The sequence below is a fragment of the Arvicola amphibius genome, chromosome 11 (assembly GCF_903992535.2).
Source record: "Arvicola amphibius chromosome 11, mArvAmp1.2, whole genome shotgun sequence".
NCBI classification, from domain to species: Eukaryota; Metazoa; Chordata; class Mammalia; order Rodentia; family Cricetidae; genus Arvicola; species Arvicola amphibius.
This window is the reverse complement of record NC_052057.2, coordinates 118,018,587-118,044,482: the sequence shown is the minus strand read 5'-3', so window position 1 is coordinate 118,044,482 and position 25,896 is coordinate 118,018,587. Positions and strand designations below refer to the sequence as shown.

The window sequence follows — 25,896 nt, the reverse complement described above, 5'->3', positions numbered from 1 at the left end:
CAAGAAATAGCAGTTGTTTTGTTCCAGAAGCTGTTTCGGGAGCACAGATTCCATCTCCAATTCCCACGATCCTTTCCCTGTCTTGGTGCAGTGCTGCCTGCCAGGAAAATCCAGAGGCCGCGTGTGTGTAGAATAGTCACCCAAGCCACCCTCACTGAGAAAAAACAACTTGTGAGTGTGCTTTGGCAGGAAGTGGGGTACTTCTGAGTCATTAAGGGAGGACAGTTGTATACGGGCATCAATCAAACTGATCGTAGGGGGTGCGAATGAGAGAATGTTCTCCACGTTTTTACTACATCTATGTGTGTGTGAGTGTGTGTGTGAGAGACTATGTGAGTGTGAGTATGTGAGAGTATGTGTGTGAGTGTGTATATGAGTGTGTATGTGTGTGTGAGTGTGTATATGAGTGCATGTGTGTGGGAGAGTGTATGTGTGTGGGAGAGTGAGTATGTGAGTGTATGTGTGTGGGAGAGTGCATGTGTGTGAGAGTGTGCATATGTGTGGGAGAGTGAGTATGTGAGTGTATGTGTGTGTGAGTATGTGAGAGTGTATGTGTGTGTGAGAGTGTGTGTGTGTGAGTGGAGGTGCACACCTGCCACAGTGCCCATGTGGAGGTCAGAGGACGACAATGGGAAGTTTTGTTTCCTCCCTCTCCATCTGGTTGCCAGGAGTAGAACTCAGGCTGTCTGTCCTGGCAGCCCCACTCTGGTCTGCGGGCCCACCTCCCCAGCCCACGACAGCAATCTTCACTTCTTCCTCTGTAGTAGGCATGCTGATATTTGCGGTTCTGAAACGACCGTGCCTTCTGAACCTGCTCGTGGAGCGAGGGGCCACCTGAAAGCTCCAGTGGCTGCTTGTCTGCTTAGTCACTACATCAGCAACAGCAGGAGCCTCCCCGGCTTGGTTTTTCTCAGTTGCTCCAAACTGGCAGCTGCAGACATCACACTCCAAGGCCAGGTTCTCCTTTGCTAACCCCTTGAACCAAAGGTGATGTGAGTTAGCATACTCAACTGCAGAACCACCTGTGGGGCCTCAGTCTGCAGGGATCCAAGGAAGCAGACAGCAGCGAATTCCCGTCAGGCCCTTGATCCTCCAGGGCCACAAGTGTCACTCTGACGGACAAAACTGACTAGGAACAAAAACCCAGCCTACCTTCGTACCCAGGAAGCATTCACCAGAGAACAAGAGGCAAAGTCAAGAACACTGTGTAAACACCGAGAAAGAACATTCCTCCAAAGTAGGAAGGCGTGTTGGAACAGGGCAGGTTAAAGACTAAAGATCCAGGGCAGTGGTGGGGAGGCCAGGGATGTGTCCAGTTCTATTTCATGGTCCTGTTATGGGCGATCCCATGCCAATGACTACTTGTAAACAGAGGTTTCTCTATCCCACCCTGGCCAGCAACTGCTTCTAAATGATTACTCAGAGGCTTAATATTAATTACAAAATTCTTGGCCAAATAACTCAGGCTCATTACTAATTAGTTCTTACATTTAAATTAACCGATTTCTATTAATCTATGTATCGCCACGTTGCCGTGGCTTCTACCAGTCTGCTGGCATTTTGTTTCAGGGCAGCTGGCTTGCACGTGTTTCCCGACTCCGCCCTTCTCCTCTCTGTATTCTCTTTGGCTTTCCTGCCTCTCTTTATTCTGCCTTGCTATAGGCTAAAACAGCTTTTACTATCAACCAATAAGAGTAGCACATATTCACAGTGTACAGAAGGATATCCCACAGCAAACAGTATCCAGAAAGTGTGTACCAAAGTGGCCTCAAGCACCCCTTAAAGCTCCATGTTTCTGCCATCGCGGTCTAGGCCACAGTGATCTCTTACTCAAACAACCTTGTCCTCAATTTCTGGCTCATTGATATTCAGAGGGGATCCCCTCCACTTCTGGTCTCTTTGAGGATTTCTCTATTTTATTTATGTGTGTGTGTGTGTGCGTGTATGTGCATGTATATATGTGTATGAATGTGTGTGCGTGTGTGTGTGTGTGTGTGTGTGTGTACTCCCTTGAGGGTTGGAAGGGAGTGTTACATTCCCTGCAGTTCAGGATGGTTGTGGGCCGACCTGTGGCTGCTGGAAACCAAACCCAGATCCTCTGCAAGAGCACCGAGTAAGTGCTCTTAGCCTCTGAGCCGTCTCTCCAATGCTGCTCTACCCGGTCCTTGACATCTAATATATTTAAACCTCCCACCTCCCATTTTTGAGAGCACAGAATTTACTTTGTATGAAATTTGAAAATGTCAGATATATTAAAGACTCACAGCTTTGACTCACAGTTATAAGGTGATAATCGCGGATCTGGGCAAGGATTCAACTATAAACTCAACTCAGAAATAGGGAATTTGCTTCCGTGTCGGGCTCTCAATAGGGAACTTCGCACAGGACTTGTGAGTCATGAGCGCAGAGCGTCCTTGTCATGTTTGCTGTATTTGTCTTACACGCTTGCTCCTGACACGGGGCTCCTAAACCCTTTCAAACTTCACAGGTCTTCTTTTGTTCTATTGAAGAGACTCTCGCTGGCTTTGGGGGTAGCTTCTGTTTAGGGACTGCTCAGAGGAGGCTCAGTTAGAAGATTTGAACGTTCAGTTTCACCCCAACTCCAGCAGCTGTAATTGCGTTAATAATCAGGCATGCCTGCATGAGGAAGCCCCCATAAAAACCTCTTGGAGGAAGGTCTTCTTCCAGAGATTGCCCAGGTTTGTGAACATGTGAAGGGGCTGGGAGAACAATGTCCCCAAAGATTGCATGGAAACTCCGTGGCCACCCCACAAATCTCACCTAATGTAACGCTTCACCTGGGTGTTCATCTGTGTCCTTTACTGTTTTTTACAATTTCCCGGAACCATGTGAGCTATTAAACCTCATTCCTATGGCTGGGGAGGAGTCAGGGAACCTTCGATTTATAGCCGCGCTAAACAAAACATAGGTCACCTGGGGATCCACTTGTTATGTCTGTCATGGAGTCAGTCTTGAGAGATTAAGCCCTTTTAATCTGTGGAATGTGCAGTTGTTGATGTTAAACAATTTCATATGAAGGACTCTCAACTGGTGTTATATGTATTGTGTGAGTATAGCAAAATGCAATTGTGTTCTTTAATAATGGGGATTAAATAATTAAAGCTTTACATATGCCAATGAAATTAACTATGATGCTGTTAAATGTTTATAAAGTTAAACATTTTGTTTATTTTTATTTAAGTCTCAATATTTTAAAAAGTTGTGTTAGGTATGAATTTAACATAATTTAACACAAATGCCTTTTAAAATGACTGCAAAAACTGATCCTAAAAATCAGATAGGGATGTTCCTAGAGGTAGGGCCTTTGCCTAGCATGCGAGAGGCCCTGGATTCAATAGCTGGCATTGCCAAACACAAACAAACAAGGCCAATCAAATGGAAAAATAAGAAAAAGCAGAAGAAAACGACAGGACGAGAAAAGGGTGAGGGGGGCTCGCCAACTAGCTCGGGGTGAGGAAATACCGCAGTCTCGGCCCCTGCATATAGGGAGCAGTTCTCACAGGGTCCCTTTTAAATAGCTCCTGTCTTCACCAAACCGTTACCTTTTTTTTTTTTTGGTTTTTTTTTTTTTTTTGTTTTTTTTTTTTTTTTTTTTTTTTCCGAGACAGGGTTTCCCTGTAGTTTCTAGAGCCTGTCCTGGAACTAGCTCTTGTAGACCAGGCTGGCCTCGAACTCAGAGATCTGCCTGCCTCTGCCTCCCGAGTGCTGGGATTAAAGGCGTGCGCCACCACCGCCCGGCTCCGTCAGCTTTAAATTATTCTACTGCACTGCAGTTGGCAGTTCTGGAGTTGCTGGACGCTGGAACCACTAATAACCAGTCACTTCTGACCATGTGGCCATGACATGGGAACAATAAATGCTTCGCCGCCACTCACCAGAGGTTTCTGTGGATGCAGAAGGTGTCTTGAGTACTGTTCATCAAGCTTGTCACCAAAAGGGGTGCGGGGGCAGAACCTTAGTAGACAATGCAATAATACGGACACAAAATGCACATGTGAGTTCATCCCGTGAAGAGGGAAACGTCTCGGATAAAGGAGGAAGAAACAGGCCACCGAGGAAGTTGTGGTAAGACAACGGCAGAGGTGCGGAAGAGTGTATCCTCACCTGCAGAAGTTACCCATTCGAAAAGAACTCTTAAAGCAGCAGCCCGCATCTACACACACGCATGCGTGCAGCCACAACGGAAGAAAAAGGCCATTCCTGAGTTTGAAAGAGAGCAAGAGAGGGGACCATGGGAAGGTTTGGAGGCAGGAAAGAGAAAGGGAAATTATATAATTATATTATAATCTCAAAAGAATTATTTGAAACAGAGCCTAGTCCAGCATGGTGGCTCATGTCTGTACTCCCAGCCCTTGAGAAACTGAGACTGGCGGCTGCCGTGAGTCTGAGGTCATCCTGAGCTATGCAATGAGCTCCAGGATAGTTTAACTGCAGACTGAGTCCTGCTCTCAAAACAAGAACAAACTAAAACGCAAACAAACCTCAAAACAAAAGCAAACTAAATACCTTTCTAAAGACAACACAAATCACAAATTCTCAGACTCTAAAAGTTGCAGCAGTGAACATGGGGTCCGGTGTGGAGGAGCCTGCTTTGAGTCCCAGCACTCAGGACGCAGGGGCTCAGGGGCAGGTAGAGCTCTGTGAGTTCCAGGCACACACAATCATTCTGAACTCCCCCATTTTTCTCATCTCTACAGTTGCACCACACACAATTGTGTGTGGTGTGTGTGTGTGTGTGTGTTTAGTGCTAGGGATTGAACCAGGGCCTCATGTATGCTGGCCAAATACTACTATTGAGTTAGACACTTAGCCTTTTAATTAGTTATTTTAAAAACCTAGTTTGTTTATTGATTATGTGTGTGAAGGGGTGGTGGGGTTGGGAGTGCTATCTCTCCTTTACCAGATGGGCTCTGGAGACCCAACAGAGGCCCTCAGGCTGGTGAGCAGAATCCCCATCTGCTGAAACATCTCGTCAGCCTCCTTTTAGTTTTTCCTTAAAGCATTTTGGAAGTAGTCCCTACATGCTCTGATACTTATTTGTGCTTCCTTTAGTGAGGGAGTGACTCATTGAGCAGATCAGAGACCCTCAACTCACTCCAGCTGCACCAACTGCTGGGGTGAAGATCTGAATCCTCGGGAAGGCGGCTTCTGCAGGAGAAAGCAGCTGGGATCGTCTCCTAGCCCTCCTGTGCACCAGAGGGTTCTGAAATCCCCGTTTTTCCATCTCCACAGCTGCTCCTACCCAAGCCATCAGGGAGTCCAGTTTGCCTCTCATCAACAAGCCCCCAGCTGGTTTCCCCACGCCCGAGCTAATCCCCAACACAAACCAGAGTTGCGTTTTTTTCAGATCTAAAACAGATTACATCAAGCGCCTGCTTTCACTTCCCTAGCGGTTCCCTACACGAGGTATATAAAGATCCCCAAATCTAAGCTTTCTCTGGAAAGCCAGCCAGCATTTGACCCCTGGTGACCTCTCTTCTCAAAGGGCGCCTCCACTCTTGCTCTGTGAGTGCTGGTAACCACTCTCTTTGGAACAGGATCCGGATCCCGGGCTAAGATCCTTCGCACACGCAGCGCCCTCTTGTGGACGGTCTTTCCGCTCAGTCTATGCCTGGCAGTAGAATTAAAGATGGCAGTTGTTGAGACCTGTACCAGATACAAGTTTACTTCCACCAGTTATCACCAGATGAATAATGTTGAGTAAATTCTTTAAGCATATTTTAAAAATGAGGATGGCAGAAGTATGGGTAGGGTGCCAGAAACACCCATGCAGTCGGTCTGGAGCTGGGATGTGTTAGCCACTCTTCTCATTGTTGTGGCAAAACCCCCACTGCAGATTAACCAAAGAGGAAAGGTTTATTCTGGTCTATGGTTTCAGACTAGGAGTCCGTCATGGTGGACAGGCATGGCTGCAGGAGCATGCTGCAGGAGCATGCAGTGGTGACCTCTCACGTGTCATGGACCAGGAAACAGAATGTGTGGGCCCAACTAGAAGGCTACAAACTCTGGCCTTTAGTAAGCTACTTCTTTAGCTTCTATTTAAGGATTCCAGAATTTCCCTGTGGAGGATATTTCCTATTCAAACCAAACCAGGGGATGTTGTGCAAGACTTTCATGACCTTGAGTTGCTCACACCCAAACTCCTGCTGCCTGAGAGTTAATCTTGTTCAGGTTGCTGCTCTGATTTTCTGTCCTGTTTGAGTAGATGACCTATTTTCTTTCTTTCTTTCTGTCTGTCTGTCTGTCTGTCTGTCTTTCTTTCTTTCTTTCTTTCTTTCTTTCTGTCTGTCTTTCTTTCTGTACTGGGTGGTTTTGTGTGTGGAGTCATCAGAGGAGGGAGCCTCAGCTGAGGAAATGCCTCCATGAGATCTGTCTGTAAGGCATTTTCTCATTTGGTGATCAATGGGGGGAAGAGCTCAGCCCATGGTGGGTGCTGCCATCCCTGGGTTGGTGGTTCTAGGTTCTATGAGGAAGCAGACCTAGCAAGCCATGGGAAGCAAGCCAGTAAGCAGCTCCCCTCCATGGCCTCTGCATCCGCTTCTGTCTCTGGGATCTTGCCCTGTGTCCTGACTAGCAATAATGAAGTGTAAGCCAAATAAACCCTTTCCTCTTCTACTGACTTTTTGATTGCAGCAAGAAAAACTCTAGGACTCTTTTCTTCTCTCCTTCCCTCCTTCTCCTTCCCTCCCTCCTTCCCTCCCTTCCTCTCTCCCCCCCCTCTTGTGGGTGTGCTTTATTTTTTGGAGAGAGGGTTTCTCTACGTAGTCCTGGCTGTCCTGAAACTTGCTCTGTAGACCAGGCTGGCCTTGAACTCAGAAATTCACCTGTCTCTGCCTTATGAATGCTGGGATTAAAGGTGCGTGCCACTATGCCTTTATAGTGGCAACCTATATTCTTATCAATACAATAGCAGTCACTATGTTTTATAATTACTTGTGATCATTTTTATTTGCTTAAAATTTTACTTTATTCTTGTTAGCACTGGCTTTAACAGATGACAAAAGTTCTCTGTCTGGGCACACAGCAGCTGGAGGGCACCTGGGAGGCAGGGCAACCACAGACATCTGTGAGGTCAGCCTGGTCTACAGAGTGAGGTCCAGGGCTGCATGGTGAGACTGTCCAGTGGATAAGGAGGAGGGGATGGGGAGGATACAGAGCCTGTACAATTCCGGCAGCCTAGCCTCTAACGTGTGTGTACAATCTAGCGTCCTAGCCTCTAACATGTGTGTACATCCTAACATCCCAGCCTCTAACGTGTGTGTACATCCTAGCCTCTAATGTGTGTGTACACCCTAGCATCCTAGCCATTGAGCTAGTGTAAGCACAGAGTAGATACTTGATAAATATCTTGAAATGAACAAAATCATAGTGTAAGAATGTGTGTGATAACATTAGACTAATCAAGTAACATTGGACAGGCCATATGTCAAACCAAAGTATATACCTAAAAAATGGAAAATATCAAAACATGGACAGCAATTGTTTGAATTATAGGTTTTAGTATGAAAAAAATGCATTTGCCTGTATTTTTTTCTTCTTGCGGGGTGGTACTAGGGTAGGGAGAGTTGAGACAGGGTGCTCTGCAGCCTAGGCAGCCTTCTCATTCAAACACAAGAGAATGACCTTGAGTTCCTGATCCCCTGCTTCTACACCTCAGGTGTGGTGATTAGCAAGGAGAACCACAGCTTCCTCAATGAGGGAGTCTGTTTTGTTGGGTTTTTATATATGACCTATTATATATGAATAATACAAAACATGCAAAACAAAACAAAGCTTGAGGGATGGCCCAGTGGTCGAGAGAACTTGCTGCCTTTCTGGAGGTTCCCTTCTGTCTGTTGCATCCAATTGGGTAGTTGATGACCTGCTCCTTCAGCTCCAGGGGATCTGACGCCCTCTTCTGGCCTCCGTGGGCACTGATCCCCCAAGAATATAATCATATAATCATGAAAATAAAAATAAACCTTTAAAGGGGGTAAGTGTTGTCAAGATGGCTCAGTGTGCAAAGCTCCTGGTTATCAAGCATAAAAATCTGAGTTCTACCCATGTTAGCCACACGATGGAAGGAGCTACACACACACACACACACACACACACTGTTTTTTTCAGTTTTTGCTAAAGAAGGGCCCTCTGATGAGAAACCCAACAGCAGGACATATAAAATGCTGGCATGCTGATCTCAGAACTATAAGAACATAAATTTATGTTGACATTAAAACTAAACAAATACAGAACGGAGCTCTTGTGACAAGTTAGCTTGACTCTTGGCATGACGCACGGGACGCTCTCTACAGAGGCTGTGGAAAAATCCGAGGTAGAATAGTATCTGGAACAACAGAACATAACTCTTTACAGTGTAGTTATTAATCAACCAAAGAACAGTGAGAAGCAGGCTATATTTGGGAAAATATGCCATTGTGTTTTGTACACGACAAAAGTCAGTTCCAGCCATTACCATAGAGTGGTAACTAAGGTGGCCACGATGGGCAACCAATTTGGCTTAAGGCCCAGTTAACAAATGCGCTTCTGTGGGCTTTATCGGTTCTTTTGCACAGCTTTCTGCTTTGACTGTATTCTCAGAGAAAGGGCGCTTTGAGTTCAAAGACATTTCTTGATATCAGAGAATTAGACTAAGAATGTATTTTCATTTTCATGTATTCAGTTTCTCCCTTTCTTTCTATTTTTGTTTAAAATATAGGTAGCCCACACAGGCTTCCAAACTCACTATGTAGCCAAGGATGACTTTGAATTCTTTTATTTTTTTAATTAAAATGTTCTAACTATGTGTATGTGTGGGTGCCCATGGAAGCCAGTGGCCTTGGATCCCTCCTGGAGCTGGAGTTCAGGTGGTTGTGAACCACCTAATGTGGATGCTGGGAGTTGAACTAGGGTCCTCTGGAAAAGTAACAAGTGCTATTTTTTTTAGATGAAAATAATTTTTTCCACACAATATATTCTCATTATGGTTTCCCCTCCACCTCCTCTCAGATCACTCCCAGTTCCCTACCCATCCACATCCCCCTTCTTTCTCCCTTTATTAGAACACTAATAAGTGCTCTTGACCACTGAGCCATCTCTCCAGCTGGACACTCAATTATCCGTCCTTTTGTCCCTACCTCTCAAATGATGGTATGACATGTGTGTGCCACCATACTTGCTGAATGTTCAATTAATAATAGTTGGTAACAATAATCATTTGCAATATAATTTCATTTTTATTGTATTTTAAGCATCATATTAGCATATATTAATTATACATAATAGCGGATTTCATTCTGGTATGCACATAATGTATTTTGTACTCGCCTCCTGTTACCCTCTTTCGTCTCCTGCTCTTCTGAGCCATCTCTCCATCTCATCAGGCGCTCATCTGGAATAGCAAGCTTTCTTACCCACCGACGCATCTCTCCAGCCTCATATTGGAATTCGAGATTCTCCACAGGCAAAAAGGCTTTGATTCCTGGCTGTGAGGCTACTTTTCTTTCTTGGGTTCACAATTTTCTCATCCTGTGTTGCTTCAGCCTCGTTGTGTAACGTAGGCTGGCTTTGAACGCTCGACCCTTCTGTCTCAGCCTCTTAGTGCTGGCGTAAGAGATGTGTACATCCAAGTTTTGGCCTTACCTTCATATGAAGATAGGCAAGGCAAGTCGGCTTATACAAAGGTCTAGGAACTGGATTTGGGGATGAAGCAAGAAACAAAATAATGATTGTGCCCTCTTGTGTTGTGAGAGACAGCCAACAGCCAGCGGGCTACAGACTGGGGATTTGCTGGTTGATAATGGCTGTGTAACCTGTTGTCTCTCCAGCATCTTTGTGTTTTTCTCTTGGAGCTACGGGCTACCCAGTAGGCAGCACTGGGAGGCATCTGGGAATATGGTGTGGATAAATCAGTATGGCAGGCTTCCGGCGGCTGTGCAGTTACAAGCTAAGAGCCACGCACGCTCCTACTCTTGTTGAGGACCAAAGGAGGTTGATATCTCCGGGGTGGAGGGATGCAATGTCTGCCGCTCCCTCTGCGAGAAGCAGGCACGGGCAACTTCTTTTGGAGTTCTGGAGTCCTGTGAGGGCGGACGTTAGAAGTGTGGGAGCACAGCGACACCTGGCTCGGGTCGGAGATGCAGACTCCCTCTGCAGGGGCCCAGGGACCTACCGGGGGCGTGGCCGCCTGCGGGGCGTGGCCGCACGTGGGGGCGTGGCCTCGGGGTCGGAGAGCACGCGACGCGGGTGTCATGGCGACTCCCAGGCTTAGTTCATTCCGCAGCCCAAGGCCGTTCGGTTTGGCCGGCCTGTTCCGTCGCCGGCCGCCACGGGACGTGTGGGACCGTGTGCGGCGGCTCCCGGGGCCCTCGGCGGTTCGGCGAAGCGTGGCGGCGGCCAGCGGACCCGGCATCCCGGGTTCCGACCACTACTGCCTGGAGCTGCTGAGGTGAGCGGCGGCGCTGCCCCGGGACGTCCCCGAGAGCGGGAGCCTGCGGGGCGGGGAGTGAGCTGGGACCGCATCCTCCACGCCCTGCTTTCTGCCCTGATCTGGGGCTGCATCCTCCCCGCCCTGCCTTCTGCTGGCCTCCGTGCGGGCGCCTGTTTGCGTGGCTCTGGAATCTTGTCGGGATTTCTTCCCCTGCTCAACGCGTTCCCTGCCTGAACCCCAATTCTAAGGGACCTTGCATGCAATGTAAGCGTGCAACCTTTGCTTGCTTAGCACTTTTTTTTTTTTTTTTTTTTTTTTTTTTTTTTGGTTTTTCGAGACAGAGTTTCTCTGTAGCTTTGGAGCCTGTCCTGGAACTAGCTCTTGTAGACCAGGCTGGCCTCGAACTCACAAAGATCCGCCTGCCCCTGCCTCTCGAGTGCTGGGATTAAAGGCGTGCGCCACCACCGCCCGGCTCCAGCACCTTTTATTCATAGACAGCTAGTGACTTTAACACCGTTAAGTGACCTTGGGTTCAATGTGCTCTGCACTATTAAAAGTATTTCACTGGGGCTGAGGATTTAGCTCTGTTGCTAGAATACTTGCCTAGTACGCACGAGGGTTAGTTAGAGCAAGGGCGCCATACAAAACCTGGCACACTTCTTAGTAGAGAGAGGCAGGTTCAAGGTTATTGTTGGTCACATATCAGCCTCATGAAACTGTACTAGAAATTGTTTACAAAAATTAAAGTCCAAAGCAACTTATTTAACGGTCGCTACAAATTGAGAATCCCATCAAGGGTTGTAAGAATTAGAGCATTTAGGAGCTGGAGAGACGGGTCAGTGGTTAAGAGCACAGACTGATCTGGAGGGCCTGGGTTCAATTCCCAGCACCCACATGGCAGCTCACAGCTGCCTGTAAGTTCAGTTCCAGGAGAGCCAATCCCCTCTGGAGTTCCTGGGCACTAAGTAAGCAGCGTGGCGCATATGTGTACGGAAAAAAAAAAAAACAAAAAACAAAAAAACCTCATATACGTAAGAATAAGTACAATTTTAAAAATAAAGCTTTAACAATTAGCGCATTTAGCTCAGTGCCTGGCACACTGTTAGATTAGTATTTAATAGACAGATGATCACACTTCATGTCAGATCAAGGGAACAAGGAATTTGCCTGAGATTTATTAGAACAATCTCATGATGTATCTGGAAATCCATCTGGGAGTTCCTCCACAGACATGAGTGGGAATGTGGGGTGGGCTGGACCTGCCTTGGAATAGAGCCCTGCGAACATTTATTTTTTAACCACACCCACCCTCCCCACCCCTGTAGTTTGCCCTTCCTTGCTAACAGTGGTGTCTGGTACAGTTTTGAGACAGGGTTTTTTTTTTTTTTCGAGACAGGGTTTCTCTGCAGCTTTTTTTTTTAGAGCCTGTCCTGGAACTAGCTCTTGTAGACCAGGCTGGCCTCGAACTCACAGAGATCCGCCTGCCTCTGCCTCCCGAGTGCTGGGATTAAAGGCGTGCGCCACCACCGCCCGGCTGAGACAGGGTTTTTTTTGTTTCTTTGTTTTGTTTTTAAAATTTTTTTATTTTTAGTTTTTCAATATGTTTTCTCTTTGTAACAGCCCCGACTCACTCTGTAGACCAGGCTGGCCTTAAACTCATAGAGATCTGCCTGTCTCTGCCCCCTGAGTGCTGGGATTAAAAGGAGTGCACCACCACTGCCCAGAGTCTTTATGTAGACATGGTTGGCTGTGTAGACCAGGCTGGCCTGAAAGCCATGGCCTCTGCCTCCCGAGAGCCACGACTAAAGGTCTGTGCCACCGTTTTGGTTTGTTGTTTGCTTGTTTTCTGCTTTGTTGTTGTTGTTGTTTGTTTTGAGACAGGGTTTCTCTGTTGCTTTGGAGCCTGACCTGGAACTAGCTCTTGTAGACCAGGTTGGCTTCAAACTCAGAGATCAGCCTGCCTCCCAAGTGCTAGGATTAAAGGCGTGCGCCACCACCGCCCGGTGTTTTCTGCTTTTAAACAGAACCACCGCCTAAGCTTTATTAAGGTAACTAAATCCCCTTGGATTTGATTAGGGAAATAAATCCAAAATGCATTTGCTTCTGTGTTTGGCAGGTATGTTGGGTTTCCCTCTGTCCTCCCAAGTCCTGAGATCATAGGCTTTGGCTGACCCTGACACGTTTGGTTGCTGTGTTTTCCTTATGGTACTGGAGACTGAACGCTGTACCACTGAGCTACACACTAGCCGTTATATTTCTATATAATAATTATATATAATATAATATCTAATTTATATAATATAATAATTTATATACTAAACACAGCCTCTGGCTGTGTTTTCGAAAGCTGACCTTAAGCAGTTTCCTGCTGCAGCCTCCTGAGCACATACCACACCCAAGCCGTCACATTTATGCAGACTCTTATCAGGCTTTTTCCTGGTGGTCTGACCAGTAAGTCTCTTTCATTCTTTGACTCTTTGCTGAATGCTTGAGACGTCTTTGGCTTGTTTTATATTTTTCCCACCCCACTTAGGCATCATTCTTTCAAGAATGTCTGAGGTCGTAGGAGCCAGTGTCTCTATCCAGGTAATTGGTGTTATTCATTGATGCTGGGAGTGTGGAGATTATTTGTGCTTCTAGGCTCTTTTAACAAATGCAGAAATACACACATTGGTTTATATTCTTATTTCTGTGTCTATGTATATGTAATAAAAGCTTAAACTATTTTCTTTATACTTGCCCCCACTGTCTTGGTTGTTGTTTTTGAGACAGTTTCAAGTAGCCTAGACTAGCCTCAGACTCCTGATTCTCCTTCCTCCGTTTCTGAAGTCCTGGGATCACAAGCGTGTGTCAACAGGTCCAGCTTTGCTTTCTTCTTTTGTAGCTCATTCCAGTTTTTACTAAAAGCAAAATATTCTGAAACAATTACAAGTGCTTTGTAAATAAAAATAAAATATGGATTTCCTTTTTAACATGCTTGGAATGAGAACAGGTACATTTTTTTTTAAAGAAATACTTGTAGAGAAAGTTAAATAATTTAAGAACCAAGCAGCTTGGTCTACAGAGTGAGTTTCAGGATAGGCTCCAGAGCTACAGAGAAACCTGTCAAACCTTCATTGTTCCCAGTTGATTTCTGTCAGTGTTGTGTGTGCGGCTCAGCCAGTGAAGCCAACTGCTTTTCTCTTGTTCTGTTGTAGGAAGCGGGATTATGAAAGTTACTTGTGTTCCCTGCTGTTCCCTGCAGAATGCCGAAGTTCTGTGTCTGCACTCAGGGCCTTCAACGTGGAGCTGGCTCAGGCTGGTATTAATGCTGTGATGTTGTAGAATATGTGTGGCACTGAACATGAAGACATAGTGCACACATGGCAGACATCCTTACCGTGTCTGCTAGGGACTTTCTCTCCCAGTGACGACTCAGGCTTGTTCAGTGCCAGAACATAAACTAGCTGGTGGGGGGTTGGAGAGATGGCTCAGAGGTTAAGAGCATTGCCTGCTCTTCCAAAGGTCCTGACAGAATGTTGTATACATAATAAATAAATAAATATTAAAAAAAAACCTGTGACACATTACTAAGCACAGGGGTAGCTCAGCTGATGTATAGGACAGGCTGTTGCCACTGCTAGTGCCAAGAGTATGCACCTCCTGGGAGACTACCTTTCCGCTGGAGCCTTGGCTGCCGTCCTCGTCCTCGGCTAAGCCTCCTTCTTTCTGGACACTGAGGCATCTGCACCATACCATCACTCCGAGGTTTTTTTTTTATTGTTTTTGTTTTGTTTTGTTTTTTTGAGACAGGGTCTTGTTGTGTATCCTGAGCTTTCTTGGAACTCACTGTGTAGACCAAACTGCCCTCCAACTCCATTGCCTTTTTTGCAGAGATCTGCCTGCCATTTCCTCCCAAGTGCTGAGAATAAAGGTGTGTGCCATGCCAAGCTTCATGCAATTGCTCTGATATGTAGGGATATGAGAGTAGGAAAATCTTTCTTGGTTTATCATTTTAAAAATTTATTTGAAAAATTTTCTGTGTATGAGTGTTTTGCCAGCATGTGTGTCTTGTGCCCATAGAGGCCAGGAGCGGGTGTTGGATCTCCTGGAACTGGAGTCACCGTGTGAGTGCTGGGAGCCAAACTCTTCCAGCAGAGCAGCAAGTGCCCTCAGCTGCTGCACTGTCTGTCAGCCCTGTTGGTTCGCCAGTTCCCCATAGACTTGATGTTGAATAATTGTGTTAGTCACTTAAGAATAAAAACTGAGCTGCAGATTTGGGACCCACTGTACAGGAGCAGGTCAGAGCTGACACATGAAGCTCCTGCAGCCGGCCCACTCCCAGTCCATCACAAAAACTGCTCTGACCGTGTGAGCCAAGAATGCTCAATTTAAAATGCATGCAGAGAATCAAAGCAATGCAGATACTGTAATGGTTCTCAAAAAGCAGATTTGGAGACACGGAGTAGCAGCAGCAGAAGCCTGTTTGCTGAAGAAAATGACTGATTGTTTTGATTTTTTTGAGATAGGCTCTCTTGTAACCCGGCTGGCTTTAAACTCGTTATACAGCTGAGGACGCCTGGTCCTGCCTCCACTGTGTTGGGTACAGATTTGTGCTACGCCAGCCTTCCACCCCTAGCTCAAGAAACTATTTATTTTTATTATTATTATTTTTATATAATTATTATTTAATGTGCATAAGGGTTTGCCTGTGTGTGTCTGTATTCCATGTGTGCAGCTGGTACCTGTGGAAGTCGGAAAGTATTGAATTCCCTGGAACTGTAGTCACAGATGGCTGTGAGCCACCATGTGGGTGCTGGGAATTGAACCCGGGGCCTTGAGAACAGTAGCCAGTGCTCTTAACCACTGAGCCATCTCTTCATCCCCGAGAAACAACTCGGGGAGCAGCAAAATGGCTCAGTGAGTAGAAGTGCTTACCCCACAAGCCTGGCGGCCTGAGCCCGACCCCCAGAACCCACACACCAGTAGGACAGAGCTGACTCACACAGTTGTCCTCTGATCTCCTCATTAATTTATATACGGTTTAATTAGTAATTTAGGCATGGTCTCCTTCTGCAGCCCAGGCTGGTATGGAACTTACTATGTAGCCCAGGCTAGCCTCCAGCTCATGGCAGTTGCTTTACCTCCTGGATCCTGGGGTTGTAGGCATGAGCCACCACAGCTGGTTTATATATTATGTTAATAAAGAGGTTAATTAACAGCACCGAGAGGAATGTGCATTGTTAGGTTTATACTGTGTTGGCTCAGAAAGATGTAGTCATGTGTTGACCACCATAGTAATGGTGTAGGACAATCTGATTGGCTCAGAAGTCTCCTCACAAGACTTGGTGTTCAGACAATAAGTTGTCTTCATTTGTTTGTTTCTATTCTGGACTTTTTATTTGTTTTGGTTTTTAATTTAATTAATTACTTTTTGGTTTTTCGAGACAGGATTTCCCTGTGTTGATTTGGAGCCTGTCCTGGAACTAGCTCTATTAGACCAGGCTGGCCTCAAACTCACAGAGATCCACCTAACTCTGCCCCAGAGTGCTGGGGTTAAAGGCGTGCGCCACCACAGCCCGGCTGTTCTGGGTTTTAACCTAAGGCTTCCATACATGGGACAGACAGGCACTCTCCCACTAAGCTGTGTCAGCAGCCTAAAGCTTTAAACTCTGCTTACAGGTTAAGGACTCGGTCTCTGAGAAAGCAATTGGACTGATGCGGATGCAGTTCTGGAGAAAAGCTGTGGAGGACATATACCGCAACAACCCGCCACACCAGCCTGTGGCCGCGGAACTCTGGAAGGTAATATGTGTATATACACACATACATAATACATACATATACCGCAACAACCCGCCACACCAGCCTGTGGCCGCGGAACTCTGGAAGGTAATATGTGTATATACACACATACATAATACATATATATACTGCGACAACCCGCCACACCAGCCTGTGGCCACGGAACTCTGGAAGGTAACGTGTATATACATACATACATAATACATACATATACTGCGACAACCCGCTACACCAGACTGTGGCCATGGAACTCTGGAAGGTAACATGTATATACACATACATAATAAACATATATATCCACATGCACGTGTATGTACTACTTTTAGTATGTAAGATTGTATTTGGGCATACTTGTTGGTGGATGTAATTTCAGTGGTGGTGATGGTGGTCTGTCCTGAATGGTCTCGGGCCCCTTTAGTGTTCTGAGCTGCTTTGTAAGGCATGATGGTCACTTGCCTTGCTGCAGCAAAAGTCCTCTAAGGGAGGAGAGGTTTATTTGACATCCAGTTCCAGGGGTACAGTCCATCATGCTGGGTCACATTGCATCCACAGTCAAGAATCGGGGCAGTAAGCACTGTGTTCAGCTTGCTCCCCATTTTAGGCATTCATTTATTATGAAAGAGAAGGTGAGTGAGCAAGCCCAAGAGTCATGAAGTACATGTGGGGGCGGGAGTCAGCTCTGTCCTTCTACCGGGTGGGCTCTGGGGAATGAACCTAGGTTGCCAGGCTTGGTTTTAGTTGCCTTCACCTGCTGAGTCGTCTTAGTGGCCCTCACTTCCTTTTCGTTCAGTCTGCCCCCCTTGCCCATGGCATGCTACTGCTTAGGTTTAGTGTGAGGCTTTTCATTTCAATTAACCTAATCTAGATAACTGTTCACTTGTGTGTGTGTGCATATGTGTGAGTGTGTCTGACACACGTGATGTGCCTATAGTGTGTGTGTAGAGACTAGAACTTGACTTTGGATACCTTCCTCTGTTGCTCTCCACCTTTGTGTGTGTGCGTGTGTGCGTGAGCACACATGGTGTGCCTATAGGGTATGTAGAGACTAGAAATTGATTTTGGATGCCTTCCTCTGTTGCCCTCCACCTTTTGTGTGTGTGTGTGTGTGAGAGTGAGAGAGAGAGAGAGAGAGAGAGAGAGAGAGAGAGAGAGAGAGAGAGAGAGAGAGAGAGAGAGAGAGCACGTGATGTGCCTATAGGGTGTGTGTGGAGATTAGCACTTGACTTTGTATGCCTTCCTCTGTTGCCCTCCACCTTATTTAGTTCAGGTTTCTCACGGAATCCAGAACTGACCGTTTAGACAGACCGGCTGGCCAGTGAGTCCCCAGGATCTTCCTGTATCTACAGCCGCCATACATCCACAGCTACCCCAATAGGGGTTGTAGATGTGTGTCACCATGCCTGACTTTACATGGGTGCTAGGGATCCAAACTCAGGCCCTCACTATCATAGCAAGTACTTTCCTCACTAATCTACCTCCTGAGCTCCGTGTTTTCCTTGGGGGTGTTTACGTGTACGTGTGTGGCCAGAAGACAGTCTTGAGCATCATTCTGCAGGCACCAGCCATGATTGTTGTTTTTTGAGACAGGATTTCTTACTAAAGCTGGCGCTCACTAAGTAAGCTCATCTGGCTGCTCAGAGGGCCGCAGGGATCGCAGCTGGGATTCCAAGCATGCACCACCAGTCCTAGCTTCTCCCATAGGTTCTGGGAGGGGGCTCAGGTCCTTAGGTTTGGGTGTAAGCACTCTGCTGATTGAGCTATCTCACCAGACCCTATGTTTCTTTTTTTAAGTGGAATTAAATGTATCTTAATTATATTTAATTTTTTATTTTGTGTACATGTGTTGGGCGGGGAGAGGGGTAAGGAGAGAGGGAGGCCATGTATTGGATGCTACAGCACACACATGGTGGTTTGAGGACAAATTAGTTCTCTTCCACAAGAGTGTTTACCTCCCATTTATGTTTACCTCCTGAGGCTTCTTGCTGGCCCCGTGTATATTTTTAAAAGTGGAAAAAGGAATTTTACCTGTATATTATAAACTACTTATGTATTTTCTACACATCTGGTTGTAGGATGGAAACTCCAAGTCTGGTGCAATGGTAGGAATGTTTCTGTTCTGTCTGCCAGGCAGCTCCTTGTGCCAGTTCTGACTCAGGCTGAACAAAGGAAAGTGTTAATCTTGTGTACAAGGAGACTTTCTGCATTGTTAGAGTGTGTGTTGCTGCTCTTTAAAAGGGCAGCCGGTAAAGCCGGGCGGTGGTGGCGCACGCCTTTAATCTTAGCACTCAGGAGGTAGAGGCAGGTGGACCTCTGAGTTCAAGGCCAGCCTAGTCTACAGAGCGGCAAGAACAGCCAGGACTACACAGGGAAGCCCCGTCTTAAAAAACAAACAAGCAGCAGGTAAAAGCTTCCCAACCAAGCCCTGTGACCTGAGTTCATCCTTGCAACCTCAAATGAAGCTCCTTCAGACCCAGCTGTGGGTGTTTTTGTCTCGATTGCCAATAGACTTAGGAGGGTCCGTTCACTGTGTTCAGTACCATCCTAGGCAGCTGCTCCTGGGCTGTATAAGAAATCTAGATGTAAACAGAATACTCTCAACAGATGAATCTAAAACGGCTGAAAAAGACACTTAAGGAAGTGCTTAACATCTTTAACCATTAGAGAAATGCAAATCAAAACAACTCTGAGATTCCATCTTACACCTGTAAGAATGGCCAAGATCAAAAACATTGATGACAGCTTATGCTGGAGAGGATGTGGGATAAAAGGAACACTCCTCCATTGCTGGTGGGAGTGCAAACTGGTACAGCTGCTTTGGATATCAGTATGGCAATTTTACAGAAAATTGGAAACAACCTTCCTCAAGACACAGCAATGGCACTTTGGGTATATACCGAAAGGATGCTTAATCATACCACAAGGGCATGTGCTCAACTATATTTATAGCAGCATTGTTTGTCATAGCCAAAACCTGGAAACAACCTAAATACCCCTTGACCGAAGAATGGATAAGGAAGATATGGTACATTTATACAATGGAGTACTACACAGCAGAAAAAAATAATGACATCTTGATATTTGCAGGCAAATTGATGGGTCTAGAAAACATATTGAATGAGGTAACTCAGACCTAGAAAGACACATATAACATGTACTCCCTCATAAGTGGCTTTTAAACATAAAGCAAAGAAAAACCAGTCTACAATTCACAATCCCAGAGAACCTAGACAATAATGAGGACCCTAAGAGAGACATCCATGTATCTAAACTACATGGGAAGTAGAAAAAGACAAGATCTTCTGAGTAAATTGGGAGCATGGGGATCATGGGAGAGAGTAGAAGGGAAGGGGAGAGGAAGGGAGGGGAAAGGAGAAAAATATATAGCTCGATAAAAAACAATTGAAAAAGAAATCCAGGTGAGCAGAAGCCAGTGAGCAAGCCAGCAAGCATACACTTGTGCGGTGTCTGCTGGAAGTTCCTGCTCTGTGATGCCCTGACTGCCTCAGTGATGAACTGAGGTCTGGAAGTGTGAGCCGGCTCAGCCTTTCCTCCCTGCGTTTCTTCTGTCACCACAGCAACAGAAAGCAAACTGGACAAGCCCTGAGCTGTGTCCTCAGCTCTGCTTAATCATTTACAAGTGAGTGTTCTCTCTTCCTCGCTTGTCTTCCCCTTCATTCTCTTTGTCCCTCCTTTCCCCTCCGTGTTAACATGTACATGTACACGTGTGTATGTATATAAATTCACACAATTCTTCCTAGCTCATATAAGTGTGTTACATCATTTCCATAATGTAATACACTAAGTATTTGGGGACTTGCTGATAATGGGGGTATTATCCTACCAGGTGTAGTAGTATAACTTTAATCCTAATTCCTAGGAGGCCAAGGCCGGAGGGCTGGAAGTCACAGCCTATGCTGTGTGACAAGACCCCATCTCAAAAGAAAACATGCAGCTCCACCCCCACCCCCTGCAGAAAGGTTTAGAGACAAGTCTCTCATATAGCCAGAGCAGCTTGAAAATTCAATTTACTCCTCAACCCACCCCATGTCTCTAGCCAGGATGGCTTGGAACTCACCATGTATTCCCAGGCTGGCCTAGAACTTGTAGCAGTTCTCCTGCCTCAGCATTTTACATCCTGAAGTTGCAGGTGTGCTTCATCATACCCCATGTGACACAGAAGCTAGGGCTTTCCACACTAGACGCACACTCTACCATGGAGTGTGCCACACAGCCACCACCACCACCTCACACCCTGTCACTTTCCACACTAGGCATACACTCTTCCATGGGGTCACAGCCACCACCACCACCTCACACCCCATCAACATTTCTTTTTCTTTCCAGTTTTCTATGGTTTCTCTGTGTAGCCCTGGTTGTCTTGTAACTCACTGCCTGCAAACTCAAGAGATTTGCTTGCCTCTGTCTCTCCTGATTACTGGGATTAAAGGCGTGGGCCACCACTGTTCATATATTTTCTTTTCTTTTTTTCCTTCCTTCCTTTTAAAAAAAGATTTATTTAGCCATATATGTGTATGAGTGCTCTGTCTGCTTATATGACTTTATGCCAGAAAAGGATGTCAGATCCCACTACAGATGATTGTGAGCTGCCGTGTGGGTGCTGGAAATTCAACCGAGGACCTCTGGGAAGAGCAGCCAGTGCTCTCAACCTCTCAGCCATCTCTCCAACCCTTCTAGCCATTTTCTTAAGAAGTATAATCAGTCTTAACTTGGTTTTTTCCTTTCTGTACACTCATTTTGGGTTTGTTGCAATATTTTCTCATTAGACTTAGGTTATGGATTCTTAGTGGAAATGTGTCTTTCCCATGGTATCCCTGCTGGAGGGACACACGTCCACCTGCCTTCTCTGGCACTGCTCTTATTTGTTTAGGCCTTGCTCTATAGCTTAGACTCAAACTCACAATGATTCTCCTCCTGGGACTCCCAAGTAGTGGGATCACAAATGTGCGGCACTGTGCCCTCTTGTTCTCAGGGTTTAAGGTGCTCTGCATTTTGGGAGACGTGGTTATTTTTGCTAACGAGACTCTGTGCTGTAAGAGAAACACTGAATGTAGTATGTTAGGATTGGAGTCAGGTAGACAGGTAGACAGCACTCTACTGAGTGCTTGGTTTATTTGAAAGTGTAATCAGGTATAAGGGAGGGAAGGGAAGAGAGAAATGTCTATGTGTGTGTGTGTGTGTGTGTGTGTGTGTGTATTTGTATTTGTTTTAGCTTGGTTTTCTGAGACAAGGTTTCTCTGAAACAACCCTGGCTGTCCTGGAACTCACAGGGATCCACCTGCCTCTTCCTCTCTTGTGTTGGATTAAAGGTGTGCACACCCCCATCCAGTATCGTTATATTTTAATATCAAAAATAGAACAAAAAAATGAAGGCATCTAACATCCAAAACCAAGAAAAGAGAAAGAAAGTTGAATCACTAGATGTGTACCTGTGCAGCAGGATGGAAGACTGGGAAGCCATACCGAGCCCTCCACTTGGGAATGGCCTGACGTGCTTCTCTGGATCATGGCTTTTCTCCTGAGGTCTTTTCAGCATGTCTGCCTATTGGATGAGCTGTACCAAGTGTCCTCTTATTTACCTTTGCAGTGCTTGGTGTATTTTGTTCATATCTAGAGAAGTCACTTCTAGTACCTTCTAAACATTTACAACACTCTTGTTTTTTTAGGCTGTCAAGAGACATAATTTAACTAAAAGATGGCTTATGAGAATCATTGATGAAAGAGTAAGTTGAAATTGTCTAAGTCTTAAATGATTTTCCCTTTTTGATTCTTAGGTTAATTATTCATGGAGGAAATTTTTTTGTATGCACATCCCTTGCCCTTATGTTATTGTTACTATTTTTTAAGATGGTTAAATATTTATGTGTATATGTGTTTTGTCTGCAAGTGTACCTGAGCTCCAGGCATATGCATTGTCCAAGGCATCCAGAAAAGGTTCAGTCTTTGATGGTTGTTAGTCATTAGACATAGGCATTAAGCTGAGAATTGACCCTGGGTCACCTGAAAGAGCAGCAAATGCTCTCAACCACCAGGTCATCTCTCTGGCCCTAAAATATTTCAAGACAGATCTCACCGTATATCCCTGGCTGCCTGGAGCTCACTAGTGGCCCATCTAGCCCTGAACTCACAGCAGTGTCCTGAGTGCTGGGCACACCCTCATGCTCATCCCCAACATTTAGTGTCTGAAGGGAGACAAGTTAAAACTGAAGCCCAGGTCTCATATGGGCACCTTGTTCTGGAACTCGCGATAGATCCTCCTGCCGCACATCTGGCTGCAGGGGGTCACAGGTGACTCCGTCGTGTCCAGCTGGACGCTGCGCTGCTGACGCCGTCCTCACCTAAGCCTCACCTCCTTGCCGCTGTCTCCTCCTCCTCCAGTTAGTAAGCTGGAGACCTCAAACTGTGGTATTGGCAGCGGATGGACACACAGTCAGTGGTGTAGACATAGAGTCCAGGGTAGGCAAACGGCTCAGCAAGTAAGAGTGCTTGCTGCAGAATCGCATGACCCGGGTTTGACCCCTTGGTCCCACAAGGTGACAAGGGAGAACTGATTTCCCAAAGTTGTCCTCTGACCGCTACATGTCAATGTGAGCCGCTGCACCTGCTGTCATATATGCAGACACACCAAATTATATCAATTATTATAAAGAATTAAAAGAGTATACAAGCCATTTATTTAATCAGTTGAGTGACAAGAGTATCTGGACAATTCATGGGGAAGATGTTGTTTTTAGCAGACAGTGCTGGGACCGCAGGGTATATGCACCTGCAAAGACAGGCTCTAGGAGTGGTGGTGCAGGGCTGCACCCCAGCACTGGGCATGGGGGGGCTCAGGGTTCAAGGCCATCTTAGGCTCAGTCAGAGTTACAAGGCAGCTTAGGTTACATGAGACTCTGTCTCAAAAATATTTAATCTAAATTAAAAAGACTGAATCAGGACTCCTGCCTCACAATGTATATAAAAGTCAGCAATATAGTTTGATGGCCCATTGGGAACCTAAAAAAACAAAAAAAACCTTTGTTGAAAACATTGATGTAAACTGTAAATCTTTGTGATTTGAAATTAGTTGATTTCTTAAATATATCAAAAGTATGGACAAGAAAAAAGAGATAAATTAAAATTCATTAAAGTTAAAGGCTTCAAAAAGTTGAAAACCCAGAGAGAATGGGAAAAATGTTGGCAGTTACTTATCTGATAAGTGCTTAATTGATGCATGAGTAATAAAATCTCAGAGAGAGAACTTGGGGTTCAACCTGAAGATCTGAAAAGCAAAACAGCCGGCCCCTGGCTCTGACCTCAGTCTCAGTCTAAATGGTGGTCCTGCCTCCAGGGTCTCAGAACGAGAGTGAGTGCTGTCTCCTCCCGTCTATAGCCCTCTCTAGGGCTGGGTGTGCCTCACCACTGCCTGGTCTGTGAGGCTGAGCACTGGGGCTCTTCTACTCTCTGATCTTCAGGCATGCTTTATTTATTAAAATACAATTGAAATGCCATTACACTTAATGTCAGGACTTTTTCAACTCAGCAATAAAACTTGCAGAGAAGACATGAATGAACAATAAGCCCTGAAGAAGCGAGGCCCCCATGCCTGTAGGGTGGTCTATTCATGCTATTCTTGAGCCTTATTTGGGAGGTGATTTGTAAACTCTGATATATAAGGCTTTGATGAGGGTGGGAATTATTTTTGTTTTTTTGAGACAGGGTCTCATGAAGCCCTGGCTGGCTTGGCATTTATATAGAATTTTTAAAAGATTATATAGAATAAAATACATATTTTAAATATTTTGTTTTATATGTATGAGTATTTTGCCTGCATGAATGTTTCATACAGCATGTGCAGGTATACCTGAGGAGGTTGGGGGCATTGGATCCCCTACATGCTAAGAACAGAACCTGGGGTCTCTGCAAGAGCAGCCAGCATTCGCAGCCACTGAGCCAACCCTCTAGTCCCAGGCCTGGCTATGCTTTAATCTTTATTGTGCACTATATAAATCTGTTAAGTGATATTCTTATTTATTTTAGGAAAAATAGATCAGCACTTTATTATTATAAAATAATAATTCAGTGGGCTTCAATTACATTTTCTTTGACTTCAGGAAAAAAATCTGGATGACAAAGCGTATCGTAGTATCCAGGAGCTTGAGAATTATGCCGAGAACACACAGAGCTCTCTTCTTTACCTGACACTGGAGGTGCTGGGTAAGTTGCTTTTAAGAAGTTTTAATGACATAGGTTCTTTTTTGTGACCATGAGACATGTCTGCTCCTGGAAGCACCAGTCTACTTCAGAAAAGATAGTGGGCATTGAAGGAACTCCACATGGAGTTTACTTTCTTTGTGGAAAAAGTAATTCACTGGTCAAAAAAAATGCCCTTGCCTTGACTGCTGCCAGTATTGCTGTCCTATTGGACAAGCAGGACACAAAAGAGACTCCCCAACATTGTCAAGATAAGGAGGGCCAGCCCTTCAGAATGTCCTGCTTCCTAAAAGAGTCTGTAGGATATGCTAGGCTTGTAAGCTCAAGATGGGTGCCCAGTGCTGCAGAGGAACTCTGGTGACTGTCCAGGCAGCCAGCTGTTTCTGCCATTACTCACATTTTTTTTGGAAATCGCTTGCTTGCACTTGCTGCATACTCAGTTATTATTTCCTTTCTGGGTCTCTGAGTTGAAGACTAGATAGTTACAGTTTTCCTTGTTTACCTGATGCAGCAAACAAGATAGAAAGTAAAGCTGGGTGGTGATGGTGCACACATTTAATCAAGGTCAGCCTGGTCTGCAAAGCTAGTTCCATGGCAGGCTCCAAAGCTACAGAGAAACCCTGTCTCTAAAAACAAAACATCAACAACAACAAAAAAAACCAACAGAAAAAAGAAAGTAAATTAGGTACAAGACTTTGGACTCACCAAGATAGGATAGATATGGAGTACTTTCTCTGAATCTATCAAATGCAAATGGACTAGACATTATTGATGTATTTATTGCCCGTATATATTATATATAGTCATTGTACTTATTGTATGTAGTTTTTCTTATATTAGTTATAGCTTTCTTTTTCATTTTAGACAAAAAGGGGAAATGTAGTGGCATTTCATTTGTATTTTAATAAATAAAACTTAGGACCGAGAACCCTTCTATTATCTGTGCACTATAGTCCTCTCGGAGTGCAGACTTGTCCTAGTGCTCACTCCTGAGAATGCTCTGGGTTAAACACCAGGTAGTGCCGGTGGCCTCACCTTTCCCTGCAGCATCTCCTGTGACCTGGAGGGCTGTACTTCTTCCTCTCTGTCAAGAATTCTTTCCCGTGGTGGGGGGATAGAATAAAATTGCTCACAAAATTTTATGAGATTTTCTTTTCCTCTCCTTTAAGAATATTTGAAATGACACTTTTCCTCTGACCTTGCTCCAACTGGGCGGCATCTTATTGTTAGATCATTGGGGCCAAGGATAATAGTAATATCTCATTTGAAGAGAGTGACCTGCCTTTATGTCAGACCCCAGAATACAGTCCCTATCCTGAATCCAGGCCTATCCTGCTGCACCCTAAAAGTAAAGTTATGACATTGTTTTGAGGGAAAAAATGAAACTCGTAAGTTTCCCATGAAGTCTGATGAAGTTCTCGGTGCATTCTTGCTGTGCTGATGTTGGAGAGTTCACAAGAAGAGACTGCGATGCC

The 25,896-nt window shown here is 45.4% G+C and overlaps 1 protein-coding gene across 4 annotated transcripts in view; it reads left to right on the top strand.

Annotated features, from left to right (window-relative positions):
* The first annotated feature begins 10,223 nt into the window (after nucleotides 1-10,223).
* Ndufaf6 (NADH:ubiquinone oxidoreductase complex assembly factor 6) overlaps nucleotides 10,224-25,896 on the top strand; it is a 36,004-nt gene continuing 20,331 nt past the window's right edge. For 2 of the 4 annotated variants that reach the window (XM_038348229.1, XM_038348228.1), the window contains exons 1-5: nucleotides 10,224-10,444; nucleotides 13,624-13,723; nucleotides 16,088-16,210; nucleotides 21,895-21,951; nucleotides 24,322-24,424. In XM_038348229.1, the coding sequence (XP_038204157.1) occupies nucleotides 10,248-10,444; nucleotides 13,624-13,723; nucleotides 16,088-16,210; nucleotides 21,895-21,951; nucleotides 24,322-24,424 (580 nt within the window). In that variant the 5' untranslated portion in view covers nucleotides 10,224-10,247. Of the gene's footprint in view, nucleotides 10,445-13,623; nucleotides 13,728-16,087; nucleotides 16,211-21,894; nucleotides 21,952-24,321; nucleotides 24,425-25,896 lie in introns of all 4 variants that reach the window. The other 2 variants (XM_038348231.1, XM_038348230.1) reach the window with 1 other exon arrangement.